The sequence below is a fragment of the Hemicordylus capensis genome, chromosome 2 (genome assembly GCF_027244095.1).
Source record: "Hemicordylus capensis ecotype Gifberg chromosome 2, rHemCap1.1.pri, whole genome shotgun sequence".
Classification (NCBI taxonomy): Eukaryota; Metazoa; Chordata; class Lepidosauria; order Squamata; family Cordylidae; genus Hemicordylus; species Hemicordylus capensis.
Genome location: NC_069658.1, coordinates 330379494 through 330399183, shown reverse-complemented (window position 1 = coordinate 330399183; position 19690 = coordinate 330379494). Strand labels below are relative to the sequence as shown.

The window sequence follows — 19690 nt, the reverse complement described above, 5'->3', positions numbered from 1 at the left end:
CCTCAGGTTCGGCACTCCGAGGCACCATGATGTGGGTGGTGCCACAACAGCCTGTGCGGCACAGCAGCAGCATGCACATGGTCTCCAAACATGTGCAGATGCCATTTCTGTAGTCAGCATGGTGTTGCTGACCAGACAAATGGTGTCCGTGCATGCATGGGTGGAGGCCATGTGCGCCCTGGTGCTGCACCAGCGCTGCACACGGGGTGTTGGGGAAGCTCCGGCACAGTAGGGGGCTGCACGGGCTGGCGGAGAGCAGATAAGGACCTGCTGTACACACTTTTAAAGGTCATACTCTACCCTCGAGGCACCTCGAAGCACCAAACCTGTTCCCGGACCTCAGTTTGTTTACATCCCGACTTCTAGCCCCTCCCTCCTGCACCCATGTCTCTCCTTCCTGTATTCTTCCTCTCCCGGTCATTCTTTATTTTCTCTCTGCACAGATGGTGCCACCTCACCGAATACATCTGCCCGCGATCCCGTCCCCACCTCTTCATTGCCCTCCCTGCCCTGGCCACTTTGCTGAGGTGAGGACCCACTGCTCATTGTGGCATTTGGGGCTTGGGTTGGAGCTTCCATTGTGGCTGCTGGCATCCCTGTCTCTGTACCTGGTCTCCTGGAGCGGAATCTAATAAGTCTTTGCAAATCATAAGCCAATTATTATACAATTCATCTAAATAGAAATAAAACACATAAACAATAGATAAAGAACTGATGGGAAATTACCAATACAGTTTACAAAGTGGGTAAAATCCACTCTTTGATTTATAGAGTTGAAGGTAGGGATTAGAAATTTCATACATAATGTACACTGCTTTTTTTAATCAATTGAGCTGGAAGATTCTTAAAGGTTATACAATAAGTGTACCCAAAAACTCAGAGCTCACTGCAGTCTTTGATGTATAATCTGAAACCAGCAGTGGGCAAGACTGTGAGTAATTATTCAAGTTGTTTTTATTCAGGACTTTCAAGTTATTGTTATTATGATTATTTAGAATATTCCTATACCACTTTTCAACCCCAAAAGGTTTTCAGAGATGCTCACAATTGAAAAAGAAATAGAAGAGAGACCAGCAACAGCCATTAGGAGGGATGCTATGCTGAGATGAACAGAAACAGTTGCTCACTCTCTCTGCTAAACATAAGAGAACCAACACTTTTAAAAAGATGCTTCTTTGCCCAGTTAGCAGAGATTGTTTATATCCCTGGAAACAGCCTGTTCAGGGTAGAGCTTAGCCTGCACTACAGGTAACGGGAAAAGGGAGGCCAAGACCGGAGTTTATGGACTGTGTGGTGAAAAGAGACATAACCTGCAACATAACCATCTGTTTTTGGTTTTTTGGCAGGATCGAAACAAGTGGGAGCGTGGAGGTCAGTATCAGCTCTGTGCTTGTGCCAGTCAAGGATCAGTAGACACAGGGTGGACTCCTAGTGTTTCCAAATTTGGGACCCTGCTGGGCTTGAACCAGGAAAGTAGACTTTTTCCTTAGTGCTTAGGAAATAGTGCCATGCAATCGGGGCAGCCCTTCTATGGGGCAGGGTGAGGCAGTTGCCTCAGGTGTGTGTATAGGCAGGAACACAGTGGGCTGCAAGTGCTAGGCCTGGATCATCACAGATGCCAACCCACCACTACTGCTACCACCTTTCTTTGCCCTGCTGGGACACGATGTTCATGTTTCCCTCCTCACCCTGATGGGGCACACTTCTTCCCCCACCCGCCACTGAATTAGGAATTCCTATGCCACCACTGTCTGGCTTAGTGGCATAGAATACTCACGTGTTGCCTTGGCGGCATGGCCTAAAAATGCTGAGAATCCACCCAGATTCGGGGTGGTGGTGTTACAATGCCTTGGGCTGCAAAATATCTTGGACTGCCCCTGTGTGCAACAGATGTAGGGAGAGAGAAACCTTGTTGCAGGGTGAATAACTGTGCTATGGACAGAACTGGCTATTCAGGTGTCTTCTTTTTTTTAATTAAACAAGGCTTGAGCAATGGAGAGGGGGAGTGCACAGCTTAGAACTAAACAGGGGAAATTGTTTGCAAAATGGTAATAAATTGCTGCCAGGAAGGGATGGTATTATACTGCTGGTGTTTACTAGGATCTATTTTTACATCTAAATATAACAGGCTGTTCTTGGAATGGTGTAGTGTGGAACTCCTGAGCACTTAGCTTCCAAAATAATCAGAAAAATTAAAAGAGGGGGTAAAAAACTTTCCAAAAGGACTAGTGCATGGGCACGTGTGGGACGAGTGTGTCACTGTCACCAGTGATGGCATGAGCATTAGCCAATGGCTGCCTATGACACAACCACATTACACATCCTACTATAAAGTGCAATCGATGTGCTAATTTGGATAAAAGGGAAATAATATTTTCCCAGACAAAATATTGCTGCATATCACTAGGGAAGTCACCTTAAGTGGCGCAGCAGGAAAATGCTTGACTAATAAGCAGAAGGTTGCCAGTTTGAATCCCTGCTGGTATGGTTCCCAGATTATGGGAAACATCTATATCGGGCAGCAGCAATACAGGAAGATGTTGAAAGGCATTATTTCATACTGTGTGGGAGGAGGCAATGGTAAACCCCTCCAAAGAAAACCACAGGGCTCTGTGGGCGCCAGGAGTTGAAAGCACACTTTACCTTATCACGGGGGAAGTATTATTTCCCTGCAGATGAAGGGCTACTTTTGAAGAAATAAATTTGGATCCCATGCAACAAGGGTGTAATAATTGCAGGAAAAACCTGTGTTAAAAGGTCCTAAGAGTCTTTTCACCTTTTAGGGTACAAAGAGGTGATCAGAAGAAGGGCAGTCCTGCCATTTGGCAAGGAGGAATGGGAGAGTTACTTGTCAGCTTTTATACTTTCCCTTTTTGCCTCGCAGAGGTGGCACCCAGAGAAGAGTCCTGCCACTTCCCCTTCCGTTACCAGCGCAAGATGCACTATTCCTGCATCCCGGGTAGCTTTGCTCAGCACTGGTAAGCACCTTTTCATCATAAAGAGTTGGGGTAGCATGGAGAGTGAGGACTATAAGGTGGAAAGCATGCTAGGAGGGGAAAGGGAACACTCTGGGCCTTGCTGCACCTGCAGCCTGAAATTTGTGAGGAAATCAAGTCTTGCAACTTCCCATTTTGGCTTAGGTCCAGTTTTCATGTGCTACCTCCGCAACTTACAAATTCCTCTCTGTTAGGTGTGCCACCACAGAAAACTATGACCGAGACAGAAAATGGAGATACTGTGAGAAAGAAGAAAGGCCAAGAGGTGAGTTAGTGATGTGCACTACGAGGCCAAAACATCTGCAGCTGGAGTGAGGACACTATCTCCACCAGGGTGTTTTCCAGACTACAAGATTTGCAATGGGTAAAGTGTTGCAAACAGTGTTCCCTCTAAGAGGGATTCCCAAATGTTGTTTACTGCAACTCCTAGAATCCCCATCTGCAATGGCCTTTGGCTGGGGGTTATGGGAACTGTAGTCAACAACATCTGGGATTCCCTTTTACAAGGAACACTGGTTGTAAAATGTGATGGAATAGTGCAATAGTTTAAAACCGGGAGTAAAGCGTTATTCAATGCTTCATTGTAGGCTGCTGGCCATTCATATGTTCCATCCATTGCAACGTGTTTCCAAGGCAGGACTGTCCATATTCTCCTTGAAACGCGTTTATCTGCCCCTCCTCCTGCTCCATTTGGGCCAATTGAGTTGCGGTGGGGGGTGGGTTGCATGAGGAGATTCTTTGGAGTGACAAAACAAGGGAACTGCTTATAGGGGGCGGGGAGTGAAAGGGAATCCAGTGGCGAGCCAGGAAGGGATAAAGACAGGAACTGGCACAGCTCCGGAGAAATAGATAGATAGATAGACAGATAGATAGATAGATAGGAAGAGGGGGAGGGGAGGGGAGCACTCTTCCAGTGAGGTCTGTGGGATTGCACAGAAGTAAATGAATCATGGTTCAGTTCAATGGGCTTCCTTTTAAGTAAGTGACTGTTCTCTCTCCCTGCCCTTTGCCTTCTAGTAAGCAAGTGGGATTGCGCAGAAGTAAATGTTTTAGTTCAATAGGCTTCCTCTTCAGTAAAAAGTGCACAAGAAAAGATTGGATTCAGAAATCTTCTCAGCTGCTCTCCCCTCCCCTTCTGTGTTGATTAGCCCAAGTTATATTGGAAGCAAGCGGAGTAGACGGAAGGTGTGGGGTGGAAAGGAAGGGAAAGCTGAGATTTCTCCCTGCCTGTTTCTCTCCCCGTGGTGAGGGGGTCAAGCAAGCAAGCAAGCAAGCAAGCAAGCAAGCAAGCAAGCATAGTGTGGGGAAGAGAACTGTCCATACTGCAACATGCTACAAGGCATAAAATGCAGGGCAAGGCTCCCTACAATGGAAAAAATTCAGCTACTTTCCTGCAGCACATTTACAATGCTGTAGGGCAAAAATGCATCATTAAAATTCAAATCAAGGCATGGGAGATATGAACAGCACCCAGCTGACAACGCAGCGACACCGATGTGGAAACACGGGCAATACAGAGGGGCACTTAGTGAACATGTTGCAAATATGTTGCAGCATGTGATCTGGAAACCGCCCAGGATGTGTATGCCCTCTAGTTTTGCATTCTTTCCTATCTTCTGTCTGTGCCTGGTCTGGGACTAGCACCCTGTTCTATGCAATCTATGCCTGAATTTGACTGTTGTCCACCTTTACTGGTTCTGCTGCTTCAGCAAAGCAAAGGTTAAGTTATATGTGAAGCCCTGAAACTTCTTGCAAAGTATAATTGACTCTTAGTTTCTTTTTGCAGGACAGTGTGACCCAAACCCATGCCAGAATGGTGGTATCTGTGAAGCTCGACGAATTGGGTTCCATTGCATCTGTACAGCTGGTTTCTATGGGAGACACTGTGAGAAAGGTAGCAAAGACCAGATCCTGGAGCTGTAGGGCTGCCTTTGATAACCTACTACTGCTCTTGAATAAATGTCCTCCTTGCTACCCTGACCAAATAAAAAGGATCTTGACACTAGGGCAGAGGTTCTCAACCTTGGGTCCTCAGATGTCATTGGCCTACGACTCCCACCTTTTCCAGCCAAAATGGCCTTAGTCTCCTTCCTAAGGCCAAGAGCTCAGTCTACCATATACCAATATGAATGGCTGGATGTTGCACTCCCATGACAATGAGGGCTGCTAGACCTCCTCAACAGTTGGAGAGACAGACGATATCAGGACTAGTAGCTTCCATCTTACTCTTTTGGTGCTAAATGGCTTCAGAACAATGTGGAATTATAAGCAATTGCACTGGTTCATTCCATTGGCAATTCCAGAGTACCTGGGATTTGAAGGGTCTTACTTATCCCAGTGAGGGCCAAGGGACTAACTATACAAGCTATATGAAAGCTGCCACTTTTTAGTTCATCTCCAGGGGACAGGCTACACTAGGTGAAAGTGAATATGCTTTGAGTCCAGAATTACCCCATCACCTTGCTTTGCAGAAGGCTGCTTTGAAGCACGAAGACCGCCACACATTGGCAAGATGGAGACGTGGCTGCAGCATCGGCCTACTGGGCTGGAAGAATGCCATTGCGCTAAAAGGAAGATGATCTGCAAGCCTATCCATGGAAAGGGTGAGAATTGGGGAGAACCAGGCAACTGACAGTGCTGAAACAGATATTTATCCCTCAGCAGGTGGGAAGGTGGGGCAATGCAAAACAGGAATGCTTACTGTCAGATGGGATAAGGCTATTCAGCTGTGGACAAGATATTGCCCAGATTCGAGATAATTACCAACAAAAGGTAGTTGCTTACACTCTTACTAAAGTTAAACAGCACAAAGTTTCAATGCTGAATATAATCCACTACGGGGAGACCCGAGTTCAAATCCCCATTCAGCCATGATAGTTGCTGGGTGATTCTGGGCCAGTCACTTCTCTCTCAGCCTAACCTTCATAGAGTTGTTTCCTAGTGTATAATGCCAAGGTGATGGAGGGAGTACAGACTTGGCCATCTCCTAGTTGAATTATGGGCATGTAGAGACAATACTGTTATGACCAGGCAAGAGGAATGGAGTTATCACCCAGTGAGTGGAGCAGGGCACTTTCCAGATTAGACCCTACAACAGGGGTCAGGACGTATCTCTGAAATGTGCTTCCATACTTCCTGTGTTGTGACACTGCAGTCCCTATGCTGACAGCAGGATGCCATTCGTATTTCCAATGCCTTGTTTCAAATTCAAATTTAATCACTGCGATATAGTGCTAGGATGTCATATATCCGGTGTAAAGAAGTTGCTGTTTTTTCAAGTTGTTGGTTTTCACAAGACTGCTCCCCCTGCTGTTTACGTTTCGAATGCGATTTTCCTGAACGGAAGTATTTTGCTGCTGTTGAGTGGCTAACCTGGAAAGCACCCTAAAGGGACAAGACTTTGCCTTTTAGATGATGGATTCAAGTGGTTCAAAAGAATAATAGATTGTCAAAGCAGTGGAAGAGGTAGATATGCTAGGTGATGAAAGAAGAACTGTGCTGGTGGCTTGTCAGCTGAACCTCTGGTTCAAGAGCTAGACCTCACTTCCTTTTGTCTCTATAGTAAATGATGCATGGAACACCATATTGGTTTCTCTGACCCACAGCATGTGCAACTGACCACTGTTTGAATGGAGGCCATTGCATAGAGCTGAAGACAGGCTGGTTCTGCGGCTGTCCTGATGGATTTTCTGGGCCACAGTGTGACATAGGTATGACTATCCCGACTCTGGAGGAGTATGTTGTGTATAAATTAATTAATTTTCATTTATGTGAGTTTTCTGTTGCCAAGCTTTGAAGCTATATTAAAGAGTGGGCCGTGAATGGCAGATGAGAATCAGTGTGGGCAAAATGAAAAAGTGATGCAGACTGGGAAGAATAACTCCATTTATATTTAATGTCTTATTCTTGAATTTTGAACAAGCTACTTCTTCTATTAAATCAAGAAATCAGATAATTATCATTGTTACATAATCCATTAAAAGTGCTACCACTGTCAAAATACAAAGAGAATGTTACGAATGGTTAACAAAGGGCTAGAAAACAATACAACCAACAACATTTAATATCTTGAATACTATGTACAGTTCTGGCTGACCCACCTCAGAAGGTAGATATTTACCAGGATATTTGTAGTCTGAGGGACAGGGACCCAGGAGACTGGCATTCAAAGTCTTGATCAGCAACAGTCTCACTTGGCTGGCCTGGAGCCCAATCACCTCTCAGCCTCAGTTTTTCATCTGTAACAGCACTTATAGTAATCTACTCAGTTAAGCTATTGTGAAGATAAGCAACTTAAAGATTACAAAGCACTTTGTGCAAAAAAGCTGTATCAATTAGAAGTAACAATATTAAGATTTATAATAGGATTGGCTGAGGGGAAAATCAGGTGCAGATGTCCATTAGGCTAGAATGGGAGGGCATCTGGTGAAATGGAACATGCAACATGTTTCAAACAAACCAAAGGAAATATTATTTCACACAAAGCACACTTACAAATAGCATACTGGATTTGAAAAAAGAACAAAGTACATTCCCAAAAGAGAGAATGATCAAGGTCTATTAATGAAGAGGATGGATGACGGTTCAGGATATTGCGTGAGGTGAATCTGAATTGGTATGCTTATTCTTCATACATGCTTAAACAAATGCATGGCAAGGTAGCCAAGAAAAATGCCCAGTTTAAAAGCAGATATATAGGAAAATGACCACAGTGATCCCCTGGACTCACATGAGTAGTGGAGGCATGAAGAGAATAAAAGAAAAGTGTTCCACCTTACCTAGCAGCCCTGTACTAATTTATGTCACAGATCTGAGGCAAGAAATAGAAAGAAACCACCTTCTTCCAGAGACCGGGGATTGTCTATAAGACCCCAGATAAAAAACAGGCTGTATTTTAAACGCAACTGATAGAGGAAAAAGCAAGAGGGGATATGATAATGGGAAATGACTTTAATTGTGTTCAAAATAAATATTAAGATAAAAGTGATGGTAAACTAGCAGCACCAGTACTCCTTTCATCCTATTAAAAATGGTGGTGAGAAACAACTTAATTGATGGCTGGAGATATTATCCTAATGCTAAGCACTATACTTTTTTCCTCCAATCCCCCCAAAATTATTCAAGAATTGATGCTTTTAACAGCCCCATATTAATTAAAGTTACATGCTCCCTCTATATTTATATAGAGATTAATAAATAAGAATTTGCCCCAATGGAAACTAGATGCTTTTTTGTTGAAGGATCAAGGGATATGCAGTTATACTGAAAATAGCTTGAAGGAATATTTCCAGCTTAATGTAACTCCAGAAGTAGATTGGGGAGTAATTTGGGATGCATCCAAAGCAGAGTTTGGGTTTATAATAAGTAAGCAAACAGAAATTAAGACAAGGGAAGGGTTAAAGGAAAAGCAGTTAATAAACCTAATAGAGACTTTAGAAAGACAGCATGCAACTACTAGAGATCCTCTAATAAATTTATCAACTCCTAGGTGCCAGCTGAAATCATTATGCAAAGTTGCTTTAAAAAAAATTCAGAATTTTATGAACCAGCCTTTTTTTTCAGTATGGTAATAAACCTGAGAAATTTAGTTGCTTCTAAATGCAGTCCTGAATATTTTAATGGCTTGATATTGTGGCAACCCTAGCTGCTGTGAGTGCTCTGAGTTATGGTGAGGAGAGGATGTTTTCTTGAGAGAGGGTAGAGGGAGCTCCTAAGCACTGTACACCTTAAGGTCTGTGGCTTTTTCTTCCTTAGCCCACACTCAGACCTGCTACAGCGGGAATGGAGAGCTGTACCGAGGCATGGCCCAGAGAGGCTTCTCAGGGGCACCCTGCCTGCCGTGGGACTCCCCCATCCTGCATTATGAGTTCTCCAGCTCTTTGGACACTGCAAAGAGCTTGGGTCTGGGGGCACATTCATTCTGCAGGTGAGCTGCATTTTGAGCATAATGGGGAGCATGTCTACTAATGAAACCGGAAAAGACAGTAAAAGGGAAAGATGGTATGCCTGGGACAAAATGTCCAGAGATAGGAAGGGTCAGAACTGCACCCAAAAAGTGGGACAGAGGAAGCAAAACTGAAATTATAGTGAATTGAGGCTACTGTGGTGGTCTTGCTTGGGAGGGGACTGGAACCCTTTAGCCTAACCACACGTTATGTTCAATGAGCACAATGAACAGCGTACACAGATACAGATCTGTATGCATGGACGCTTATTCACATGTTGTGTTTGATGCATGTACAGTAGTATCTTCCAGTTAGTAAACTGCATTTGAGGGGGCCTGTGCTCAGCTTCACTTTTACAATGAATGCATGCACAGTCCTTCACGCTGACATGGACAGACACCTGTACACAATACAACAATGTCTGAACAGGGCTTTTGTTTGTGCAGAAACCCTGATAATGATAGCCAGCCGTGGTGTTATGTGCTGAAAGACAGTCAGCTCAACTGGGAGTTCTGCAATGTCTCTCGTTGTCCTCCCCCAACGACAGGTACGGCATACCAGCCTTTCTGGAAGGAATGGGGTGTGGCTGAGACCCAGAAATAAACAAACCAAGGTGTTTTCTCCACAGATCCTGCAGTAACAATAGATCCCCATCAACCTTTGGAACCAGAGCAGAAGTCCCCAAATATGACCAATACTACGCAGCATAGCACTGTCCCACCTCCAGTTTGTGGGCAGCGCTATATGAAGACCACCCCCACTCGCACTCGTGTGGTGGGCGGCATGGTGGCCCTTTCTGGCGCCCATCCCTATATGGCTGCCATGTATATAGGGGAGCAGTTCTGTGGAGGGAGCCTCATCGCCTCCTGCTGGATCCTGACGGCTGCACATTGTCTGGAGCACAGGTGAGTCTTGCCACCCTTTCCCAGAGTAGAACTGCTAGACTGAGAAGGCAGGATGGGAGCCCCACTGTTGAGGTCTTGGAAGTGGGAAGCTAAAAGAGAACCTGAGGTTGATTCTAGAGCACCCAACCATGAAAGGCTCTGCTGACCACAGATTTTATACTGTAGGCCAAGTGCCTCCAAGATTTCTGTGGTGCTGGGACAGACCCGCTTCAACATCAGCACTGAAGACTCCAGGAAGCTTCAGGTCCAAGGCTATCAGTTGCATGAGAAGTACTCTGCAGTCAACAAGCACCATGACATTGGTGAGAACCTCTTATACTATTTCCTGGTCCCCCAAAGACTTGCTTGCACCCTCAATATTTACAGAACATCTAGTCCCACCCCAGTGCCCTATTTCCTCATGGGCAATCTGTTAGTGCTCTCAATAGTGTCTGACCTCACTACCCAGAGAGCAGCAGTCCCACCCAGAAGAGACCCTGGCTAATCGTTCCAAAGGATTGCTATGATCTATCTCTGGTAGACCAAAGACAAGGTGGTTCCTTTCTTAGATGAACTGTAAGGGCCCAATCCATGCAATGCGGCCCCTAGAACAGGGGTCTCAAACTGGGGCCCAGCTCCCTGCAGATGTTGGCCTACAACTTCCATAATCCTTGGCTGCTGATCATTGTGACTGGGGATTATGGTGGTTGTATTGCAACAACAGCGGTAGGACTGCAATTTGAGAACCCTGCCCTAGAGGAGCTGGAAAGGGTGATGATGGATTCGACAGGGCCAGAAGTCTGGTCACACACCTAGCAGTGGGGAGTTGTCTTTCATTCTTAGCCTCTGCTCCAAGGCTAACCAGACTCCAGTAAGGGAGCCAATAGATTCATTCCCTTCTTCCCTCTCTTACTCTGCTTAGCCACATCAATCCCCACCTTTAAAATCCAGTTTGCTGCTAACCTTCTATCTTGTTCTCTTCCAAGCACTGGTGAGACTGAAGGAGACTGGACCAGGACAGTGTGCTGAGTTTTCACATTCCATTTTGCCTGTGTGCCTACCCAACTCAACAGCAATAGTAGATGCCAGCAAGCAATGCCATATTGCAGGATGGGGACATCAGTATGAAGGTGAGAAGGAAGTGGTCAGCAACAAACATGAGTTGCTTCCACACTAGAGCCCTTTAACACTGCTGAGGGATTGCTCTTCCACAGTTAGCTGGAAGTGGAATTAAAATGAAGGCTTCACACAGCACTTAATACAGTCATCCCTTGCCAACTGCAGATTTGTCTGTTGTATATAGTGGATTTTTGTGGGCAGGTTCTCCTACCGCGATCCAAGCATACACAATTTCTGCAAGGTGGTGGCATTTTGTTCAATAAATGCACATTTAATCTGCAATGAAATCATTTTCAATAAGACTGGAATGTGGAGTGCTTAGCATATTTGTGGGGGGGAGGATGGTGGTGCAGGTGTCCCCTTTTCCCCATAAAAATCCCCGAGCCATCCTCTCCTAATCCTAACTTCATCCCAGCCACCCCACCTCCCATAACCCCCCTGATCCACAGCTCAGTGATTTTTAGTGTGTGCCATTTTTTCCTGTTTCCTGAGGTTCATTCTCTTCATTCTGAGTTTTAGTGATTTTTTACAAATTTTTAGTGGTTTCATTTTATTTTCCTTTTTCCTAAGGTTCATTCGAGACTGTGGTTCCCCTAACCCCCTGACTCCCATAGACTCTTAGTCTTACTAACCGTGGGTTTTTCCAATGACAAGGTTTTCTTTGCATGGAACCCTCATGGTTGGCAAGGGAAGGCTGTATAGCACTCACAAGGAAGTTCCATCCAGGACAAGTTCTTTCCAATGCTAACTGAAATCTTCTTGTTTGCAGGTTTAGCCTATTTTATTGCTGTTCCCATTCAGTAAGGCTGAGGAAGTAATGCTGACTTGCCTCTTGAGTGCCCCTGGGTGCACATAAATTAAAACACTGGTTGCTTTTCATCATGGGGCAATTCATCACCATCAGGGCAATAGAACACTCATTCCCCCAGCTGTGCTGAGCAGGAAGTAATATAATGGGCTGAACCTGCAGACAGAAAGCAATTGAAAGGAATAGTTCCCTTTAAAAACCTCAACACAGCACTGCACAGGCTGGTGTAATTGTATTTTATAACAAAATCAAATCAGGTCTGGGGAAAAACGGGGAGGGCAACATAGAAAACATGGATGCAGCAGTTTGATAACAACTCCCATGAATTCTTTGTAAAAAGTGAATGAGCAAAGAATGGCAGTTTCAGAGGAATGACAAGGATATCGCACAGACATTCCATGGCACTAAGCTAAACTCCTCCTTACAAGAGCAACTGTTGAAGACTGGCAGCACACCTATGCAGTTAGCAACCCCAGGGATTTCTCTCTCTGGTCACAAGGCCAAAGCAGCCATCACAAGGTCCCAGCCATCTTCAGGAAAACCATTTCATCCCAACCATGCAATCCTGATGCCCAAACTGTTGTTGATGTATGTTCCCTGGGGCCCACCTCTTTCCCTGCAGGAGCTGACACACTCTCAGTGTATCTGCAGGAGGCAGATATGCCTGTCATCCCCCATGAGCAATGCCGTTCTCAGGAGGTACATGGGAGTCGGATCACCTCAAACATGTTGTGTGCTGGGTATCTGGATGGAAGAGCTGATGCTTGTCAGGTGAGCCCATTTTGAAATTATGGCAGCATAAGACAGCCCAAGATTTTCATGCAGCCAGCCATTTGCATGCAGGTGTTCCTGTAAACTCTCATCTGCCCACACACTCAGACTCTTGATCAAAATTATATCCCATTGTAAGCTAATGTTTTGCTATGCAATAAAGACTTATTTTATTTGGTCTGATTTGACTGTGTGCCTCAAACACCAGTCCCACAGGTTGGTCACACCAGGAAGGTTTACAGACAGGGCTGTTACCCCAGAACACCTTCGAAAGAGAGTGTGTGTTTATGTTCACACACCAGCTAAACTTACCCTGAAGTCCATTTGAGATTCTTGGAAGCACTCCACACAAAAATCAGGCTTTGTCTTGTGAATTCTAGCTTATCTCAATGTATTTCTGGGTCTTTTAAAATACTGGGTTTTTCTGAAAACGTGGAAGCAAATAGGGAGAGGCACTGACTTAGAATCATTAGCATGATAAGAGGGATACTCTCTTTAGAAATGCAGGTATAGCTCTTTAGAAAGCTCTCCTCGCTCCCCATTGGCTAGAAGGAAAACACAGACATGTGATGTGAACTTGCACCAAAACAAAACCCAAGAGCAGAGGGGAAGTGTTGCTCCCCGCAATGCTGCGAGTGTGGCTTCACTCAACATTTACCCCGCAGCATGAAGCCATGTGCGAATAACTCTAAGGAGACAGATCCTGTATCTTTGGGCAAAGATCACATATTGGACTAGAAACTGATTGTGCTTTGTTTTGCTGTTCAACACTGTGCTTGTGTTCCTCCTACCATATCAAATTGTTTCCCCTCCTATTCTTAATAACATCTTTGGTTCTTATAACTGGGCATAACTGGTTATGTGGTGACTATCAGATAGGGCACTGTGGTAAGCTGGTCAGATTTGGGCTTCTGTCTCTATGGAGGCTGCCATCTCTTTTCTTCTTATGCACCTGAAGGAGTTTTGAACTCAGAATAGGCAATACTGCAGCTCCTCAGAACATAAAGGCAAAGCTGATAAAAACCTGAGGGGAGTTTGATTGCAACTTAGAGTTGTTGACAAGGCCAAAGTTCTTGATTCCCAGGAGAGAGCAAATGGTAGTTCACAGAGTCTGGCTTTGAGAAGCACTAGGCCTGATCAGGACTTAAAATTCCTTAAGGATTCAAGGCGCTGGTATAGACCTTTAACAGTCACCCTAAATGGTTTGGGATCAAGGAACTTGTTGGACTGCCTCCTCCCACTTGAGTTTGCTTGACCGTTAAGAACTTGCAAGGAAGGACTCCTGCATGTGCTGTTCTATCAGTGATTCATTTGGCAGCCATGTGGAATAGGGTCTCCTTTGTAGTGGCTCCTTCCTTGTGCAACTACTTTCTGATGTTCATTGAAGATATACTTTCTGGCAGGTATTTCTTCCTACCATTAGTTTAATCATTGTCTTTAAGTGGCTTTAACTTTCTGGCTGGCATTTGATTTAGTAATATAATTGGCTAACATACCACACAAGGGTACACAAGTCCAGAAATGTTGCATGTGAGTGTTGCACAAATGTCATTACACAAAAGTAAACCCATTATTTACAATGGGCTTACTCTTGCATAACATTCGTGCAACTTGCAGGTGCACACTATCAGACTGACGTGCCGTTGTGCAGTATGTCAGCCACTGTTTTTATTTTGAGCTGTGCTTTTTCTACTTATACTTTTATTCTGTGTAAGCCACCTTGGAATATTTTGATATTTTGTTTAAAATACATAAATGGTTTGTCAACATTTTGAGCTCCAATAACAAAAAAATAAAATGGGGCCAGGGAGAGTGTTTGGTGCTGGCCTTTGCTGATCTGTTTCCTCCCTCTGTGTTACAGGGAGATTCTGGCGGGCCCCTGGTGTGTGAGGAGCAGGGCAGGGCCATCCTACATGGTATCATCAGCTGGGGCACAGGCTGTGCAGTGAAGAACAAGCCTGGGGTTTACACCAGTGTTGCTCACTATTTTGACTGGATCCAAAGCCACATGCATTAGCAAGCCTGATGGTTCAAACCCATTCGACTAGATATTGAGTATTATAGAGCAAAACATTTCAGAGTTGAATGTATCTTTTGTCATAAATAAACCACAGGCAATATGTTTGGCTTCATTGTCATCTATTGGAATACTCTTTTCTGAGAAAATGAGGGCATAGCCCTAATACACTTAAAGGTAAGGTAAAGTGTGTCGTCAAGTCAATTTCGACTCCTGGCGCCCACAGAGCCCTGTGGTTTTCTTTTGTAGAATACAGAAGGTGTTTACCATTGCCTCCTCCCACGCAGTTTGAGATGATGCCTTTCTGCATCTTCCTATATCACTGCTGCCTGATATAGTAGCAGCGGGGATTTGAACTGGCAACCTTCTGCTTGTTAGTCAAGCATTTCCCCACTGCACCACTTACGGTGACTCCCCCTAATACACTTAGGGTAGACTTATTTTTACCTCCAGTCCCTGCTAGAATGGCTACTGGCAGTTCTCATACAGTGCAAGGCCAGATCTTCCAAGCACCTCAGATTTCTTCCCCACACCTTCATCCTCCTCGAGGAGCACACTGGCACAAGTGTTCTCCACACCTCCCATATTCCCAAGCTCCATGCACTATTCTTTGTGACATTCCTGGGGTAGAGCCTGAACAGGAGTGTTTGAATGTACTGAATCATGTGAAAGCCAGTGACCTAGATGGCGAAGCTCAACATTGGCTCTCAGCAGAACTTTTAGCACAGATATGTCAAGATTACAGGCATAGGCGTAGGGGTCCATTGGACAAGGGAGGGCAAATGACCCTGGGCCAGGAGAGTGAGGGGGCACACAAGCAGAAGTCTCCTGCCTCCTGGGAGGCCTCCTAGTAATCTGGGGGGCTACCCCGCTGCCACTGCCTGATGCCCCACTGAAATTTCTCACATTAGAGCTGAACAATTACTGCCTGGGGAACAAGCACATGCATCTGGTCCCTTTCTCACCTCAGAGGTGGGGAGGGAGGGGGGCCAACAGAAGCTGGTGCGGCTCTTTCTGTTTAGAGGACACAAAGCAGCAACTCCACTGGCAGCGGTGCAGGGCTTGGTAAGGGCTGTGTTTCCCTCCTCCCTTCTGACTGGAAGCACTGTTTTGTAAAGCGCCCTTGAACTTATCGTCTCTGGACATCATGGTGGAGAGGAGGAAGAGGCAAGCAGGTTGCCCCGCCCCCTTGCATCTGACATCAGATGCAAGGGCTTTAGGAGCAGGGGTGCGATAGGGAGCCCCTTCCTGCTCTTTGTCCCCAGGCCCCAGAGAAGCTTGCTACACCCCTGATTACAGGCCTAATTTGGAAATATTTGCATTTTGCACCTGTTCCACCAGGAGGAGCCAATTTAAAAAGTGGTGGAGGGAGAAAAAAATATGAAGCTCTCCAACAAATAGCTGATTTATTAATCAGACTCTGAACACCAGAGGGCAGCCCGTGTCCAGACTATCCTCAGTAAGACTCTCAAAGGCATGGAGGGCAAATCTGCACTTGCTGTGTCTCTATCCCCACCTGCTGACATCTGATAAGTCAAACATGCAGTTGGTGAGATGTATAGAGGTAGAGAGGCTCCTGACTCCTAGAGTTCAAGCTTTGTGGAAAGAGTCACAGGCAAGAAGAGAACGAGCCTCTGAGCACAGGGGAATGGCCCAGAAATGGCCAGAGTTTATTAGAGACCGTCTCAGAAGAAGGAACTAAGGGGTACAAACTATGATGACATTCTCAGCCCATTGTGATGGAGAGTGATAGTTCTCCATATTTATACCTTGGCTGAGAGCCACTGCTCTATGCAGCAAATGTAAAAGCATGTCATTCTCAAAGTATGTGTCTCTTTCTGCTTAAAGAGATAACTGTGTCTCCTCCTAGAAGAAGAGTGTGAGTTACAGGGAACCGCCCTGCCAAAAGGTCCCTATTTTAGAGACCAAACCTGTGTGTGCAAATCATGATTAGTTGTAAGTTTCTGGATATTCCTGTGACACAGCATTAACTGAAAAGTTACATTTCTGAAACAAGACATCCAGAGTTGTCTTTCTCAGGCAGCCATGTTTGTTGTCACTCTTAGCTTTGTTATCCACTTCCTGTCATGCCAGCCTCAGTCAAGCCGTATCATTCACATGGCAAAACTATGGGCTGATTACCACAATCTGGCTATGTTATTATGTCACCAAATGTTGGGCGGTGGAGGGAAGAGGAGGTGCACACACTTCCAGGTCCTGGTCATCTCCGCAGTGAAAAGTCTTAGGATTAAATATTAACTCTAGTCCATCTGCTATTAAAAAGCTAATCTTTGTGATACTGAAGTTTGTCAGAGGACAAAGCTCTGGTACCCAGCTTTGAACTTATCTTGGCTCCATCAGCTCAAGTGTTTCTGTCAGAGTGCCAGCCTTTGTGGTACCAAGTCTTCAGGTTGTGCTGAGACACAATGCAAAGCATCACAAATCCCTAAGAGTTGTGGCAGTGCTATGGTTGCTGTCAGCCGAACCAGATCAAACCATCTTCCAGCATAAAGATGGAACCCACCTGAGGTCATCACATCAATGCTCTCGGTTGGATCAAAGCCTACTTTTCAGGGAATCCTATGGATGACACCAGAGCTCCATGTCACGTCCAGTACTGTATTATACTGTTACAGGTTTGGGATCTGCATCTCAGACACTGAGCAGCACTAACAGGCTGGGCCTGAGTTAGCTGTTGGCTAACTGTAAGCCAGGCCTGAGTTTGAATAGCTCATCACTAGAAAGAGATACCTAAGTGCATTGGTTTTAAGTGTTGAAACTCTCCCTTGGAGCTATCCCTGTCATGGAAGACGGGAATCTTTGCCACACTATATCAATTTAATGCTCAATGCTGTTGGAGCTCCAGCTCCAGATGGCATCGCCCTTTTGCACCAGTAACCCTAATGACCAGTAAGGCCACTGGGAGAAGAGATAGATAGGGTCTCCTTCTCTTTTCCTATTTATCTCTGCAGCAGGGAAGTAACCTGCCTAGAGAGCAGGAGGCTGTTGGTTCAAATCCCCACTTGTATGTTTCCCAGACTATGGGAAACTCCTATATCGGGCAGCAGCGATATAGGAAGGTGCTGAAAGGCATCATCTCATACCATGTGGGAGGAGGCAATGGTAAACCCCTCCTGTATTCTACAAAGAAAACTACATGGCTCTCGACAGCACAACCTTTCCTTTCTTCCTGTGACCCGTCTATTGATAGAATGTACTCAGGAACTTCCTGTCTAGCTCTCTCTCTGCTTCTATAGGTCTCTCTCTGACCAACATGTAGCCAGAAGTTAGATATAGGTCTTTTCCTATCAGCACGTACTTCTGAATAAAGTAAATTCATCTAACCTAATCTCCAAGCTTATCATTTACAAACTGTTGCCCCTGAGAACCTGTTAACTTCTGCTGTAATGGAAATAAGTTAGCTCCTGAAATACTCTGCTATATAATCACCACCACCACCCAACAAAATCATGGGGAGAAAGATGGTCTTTAATGACATCTAAGGCCCTACCTCCTTATTGCTCAGTTTTAACAAATCATGTCTGCTGTAGCTTTCTAAAAACTAGCTAAGCAGGCTGCCATGAAAGGAGAAGGGGTCAAGATCCTCTCTGCTCCCCTGTAATTCAAGTACTGCAAAATGGCCAGAAGCATGATTGAGTCTTCTGCAATTTTAGATGCAGACATTTATATGCAGTCTGCTATCTAGCACAGAACTCAGATTTCTTCAAAAGTGTTTTTTAAAGGACAGGTTTTTGGCCTGTGTCATTCACTGAAATATACCTGGAACACATGCAGTTATCTTCAAAACACTGTCCAGGAAGGGAGAGATTCTGTGACATGCAAAGCTTTCTAGCTGTTCCTCACAAACTCCAATCATATTTCTTACCTATACATCTTCAATGTATAGGTAATAGGTATAGGTATAGGCCTATTTTATTGCCACCATATCACTCCTTAAAATTAACATATTAGGTACAAATTGAATTATGCATTGAGCAGTATTGTGTTTGTTAAGGAGCAAAAGAACAGCAGCTTTGAAATGGACAGGCCAGATGTGGGATAGAGATAGTGAGACAGACTGAATTTTGGGAGAGGCTAGAAGAGAGAGCCATCTAATGGCACAGCGGGGAAATGCTTGACTAACAAGCAGAAGGTTGCTGGTTTGAATCCCTGCTGTTACTATATTGAGCAGCAGTGATATAGGGAGATGTGGAAAGGTATCATCTCACACTGCGTGGGAGGAGGCAATAGTAAACCCCTCCTGTATTCTACTAAAAGAAAACCAAAAATCTCTGTGGGTGCCAGGAGTCAAAATTGATTCGATGGCACTTTACTTTACTTTACTTTACTTTACAAGAGGAAAACTGGGCAGAGCTGAAGCAGCTTAAAGTGCAGGGTTTTCTCTCTGGGCATATGATGTAACGTGTTGCTCTTGCCAGAGTGTTTTCCTATTTCAACTCCATCTAATGCTCAATTTGTATGTTTTTAAATAAACCAACTATTACAAAGACATTGTAAGCCTCCAGTGATCACTCCTCTAGAAGAAGTCAGAATCTGAGAAGTACTGCACCGCTGGAATTTATCATGGCTTGGGAAATGGGGAATGTGTATAACAGAATTAAATATTCATAATTTATTCTGAATGCAAAAGTTACATTGCCTTGAATAATTATGGCTTCCTCAATGTGGTTTGAATTTTTTCATGCAGAGAATGAGCAGCTTGGTATTTAGTCCCAAGGAGACACGTTGGATAATGTCTCTCACACACAAACTTCCACATTACATTCACAATCTTGTTGCTTCTGAAAAAAAATTTAAATCCAGATATTTATTTATTTTTTAAAGATTTAAATCAATTTTCTTTTTAGGCTTTCTTTTAAAAGGCTTTTATCTTTCCCTCACCCCCTTCAGTTATGACACATCTGACATACATACAACACCACCTGCCCAGAAACAACCACTTCCTTCACACCACTTGTAAGTATTATCAAAATTTTAACACTAGAAATGGAAATTCAGATTTTTATATCTTTATATTTGAGTTCCACAATCAAAATTAAATGTTGTATTCCAGATTAATTCAATTCCTAGCATCTTCTTCAGTGATCCATCTTTTAAAAGAGCTCTGAAGGATCCACAAGAGTTCCTGC

At 44.6% G+C, this 19690-nt stretch overlaps 1 protein-coding gene across 6 annotated transcripts in view; it reads left to right on the top strand.

The window, feature by feature from the left end:
* Positions 1–14643, top strand: part of F12 (coagulation factor XII) — a 31395-nt gene extending 16752 nt beyond the window's left edge. For 5 of the 6 annotated variants that reach the window (XM_053287957.1, XM_053287955.1, XM_053287956.1 and 2 more), the window contains 14 exons: positions 444–527; positions 1347–1371; positions 2885–2978; positions 3191–3261; positions 4783–4890; positions 5468–5599; positions 6602–6706; positions 8751–8922; positions 9388–9488; positions 9570–9846; positions 10012–10148; positions 10812–10955; positions 12375–12523; positions 14385–14643. In XM_053287957.1, coding sequence (XP_053143932.1) covers positions 444–527; positions 1347–1371; positions 2885–2978; positions 3191–3261; positions 4783–4890; positions 5468–5599; positions 6602–6706; positions 8751–8922; positions 9388–9488; positions 9570–9846; positions 10012–10148; positions 10812–10955; positions 12375–12523; positions 14385–14540 — 1755 coding nt within the window. In that variant the 3' untranslated portion in view covers positions 14541–14643. Of the gene's footprint in view, positions 1–443; positions 528–1230; positions 1249–1346; positions 1372–2884; positions 2979–3190; positions 3262–4782; positions 4891–5467; positions 5600–6601; positions 6707–8750; positions 8923–9387; positions 9489–9569; positions 9847–10011; positions 10149–10811; positions 10956–12374; positions 12524–14384 lie in introns of those variants that run through there. The other variant, XM_053287960.1, reaches the window with a different exon arrangement.
* The last annotated feature ends 5047 nt before the right edge of the window (positions 14644–19690 follow it).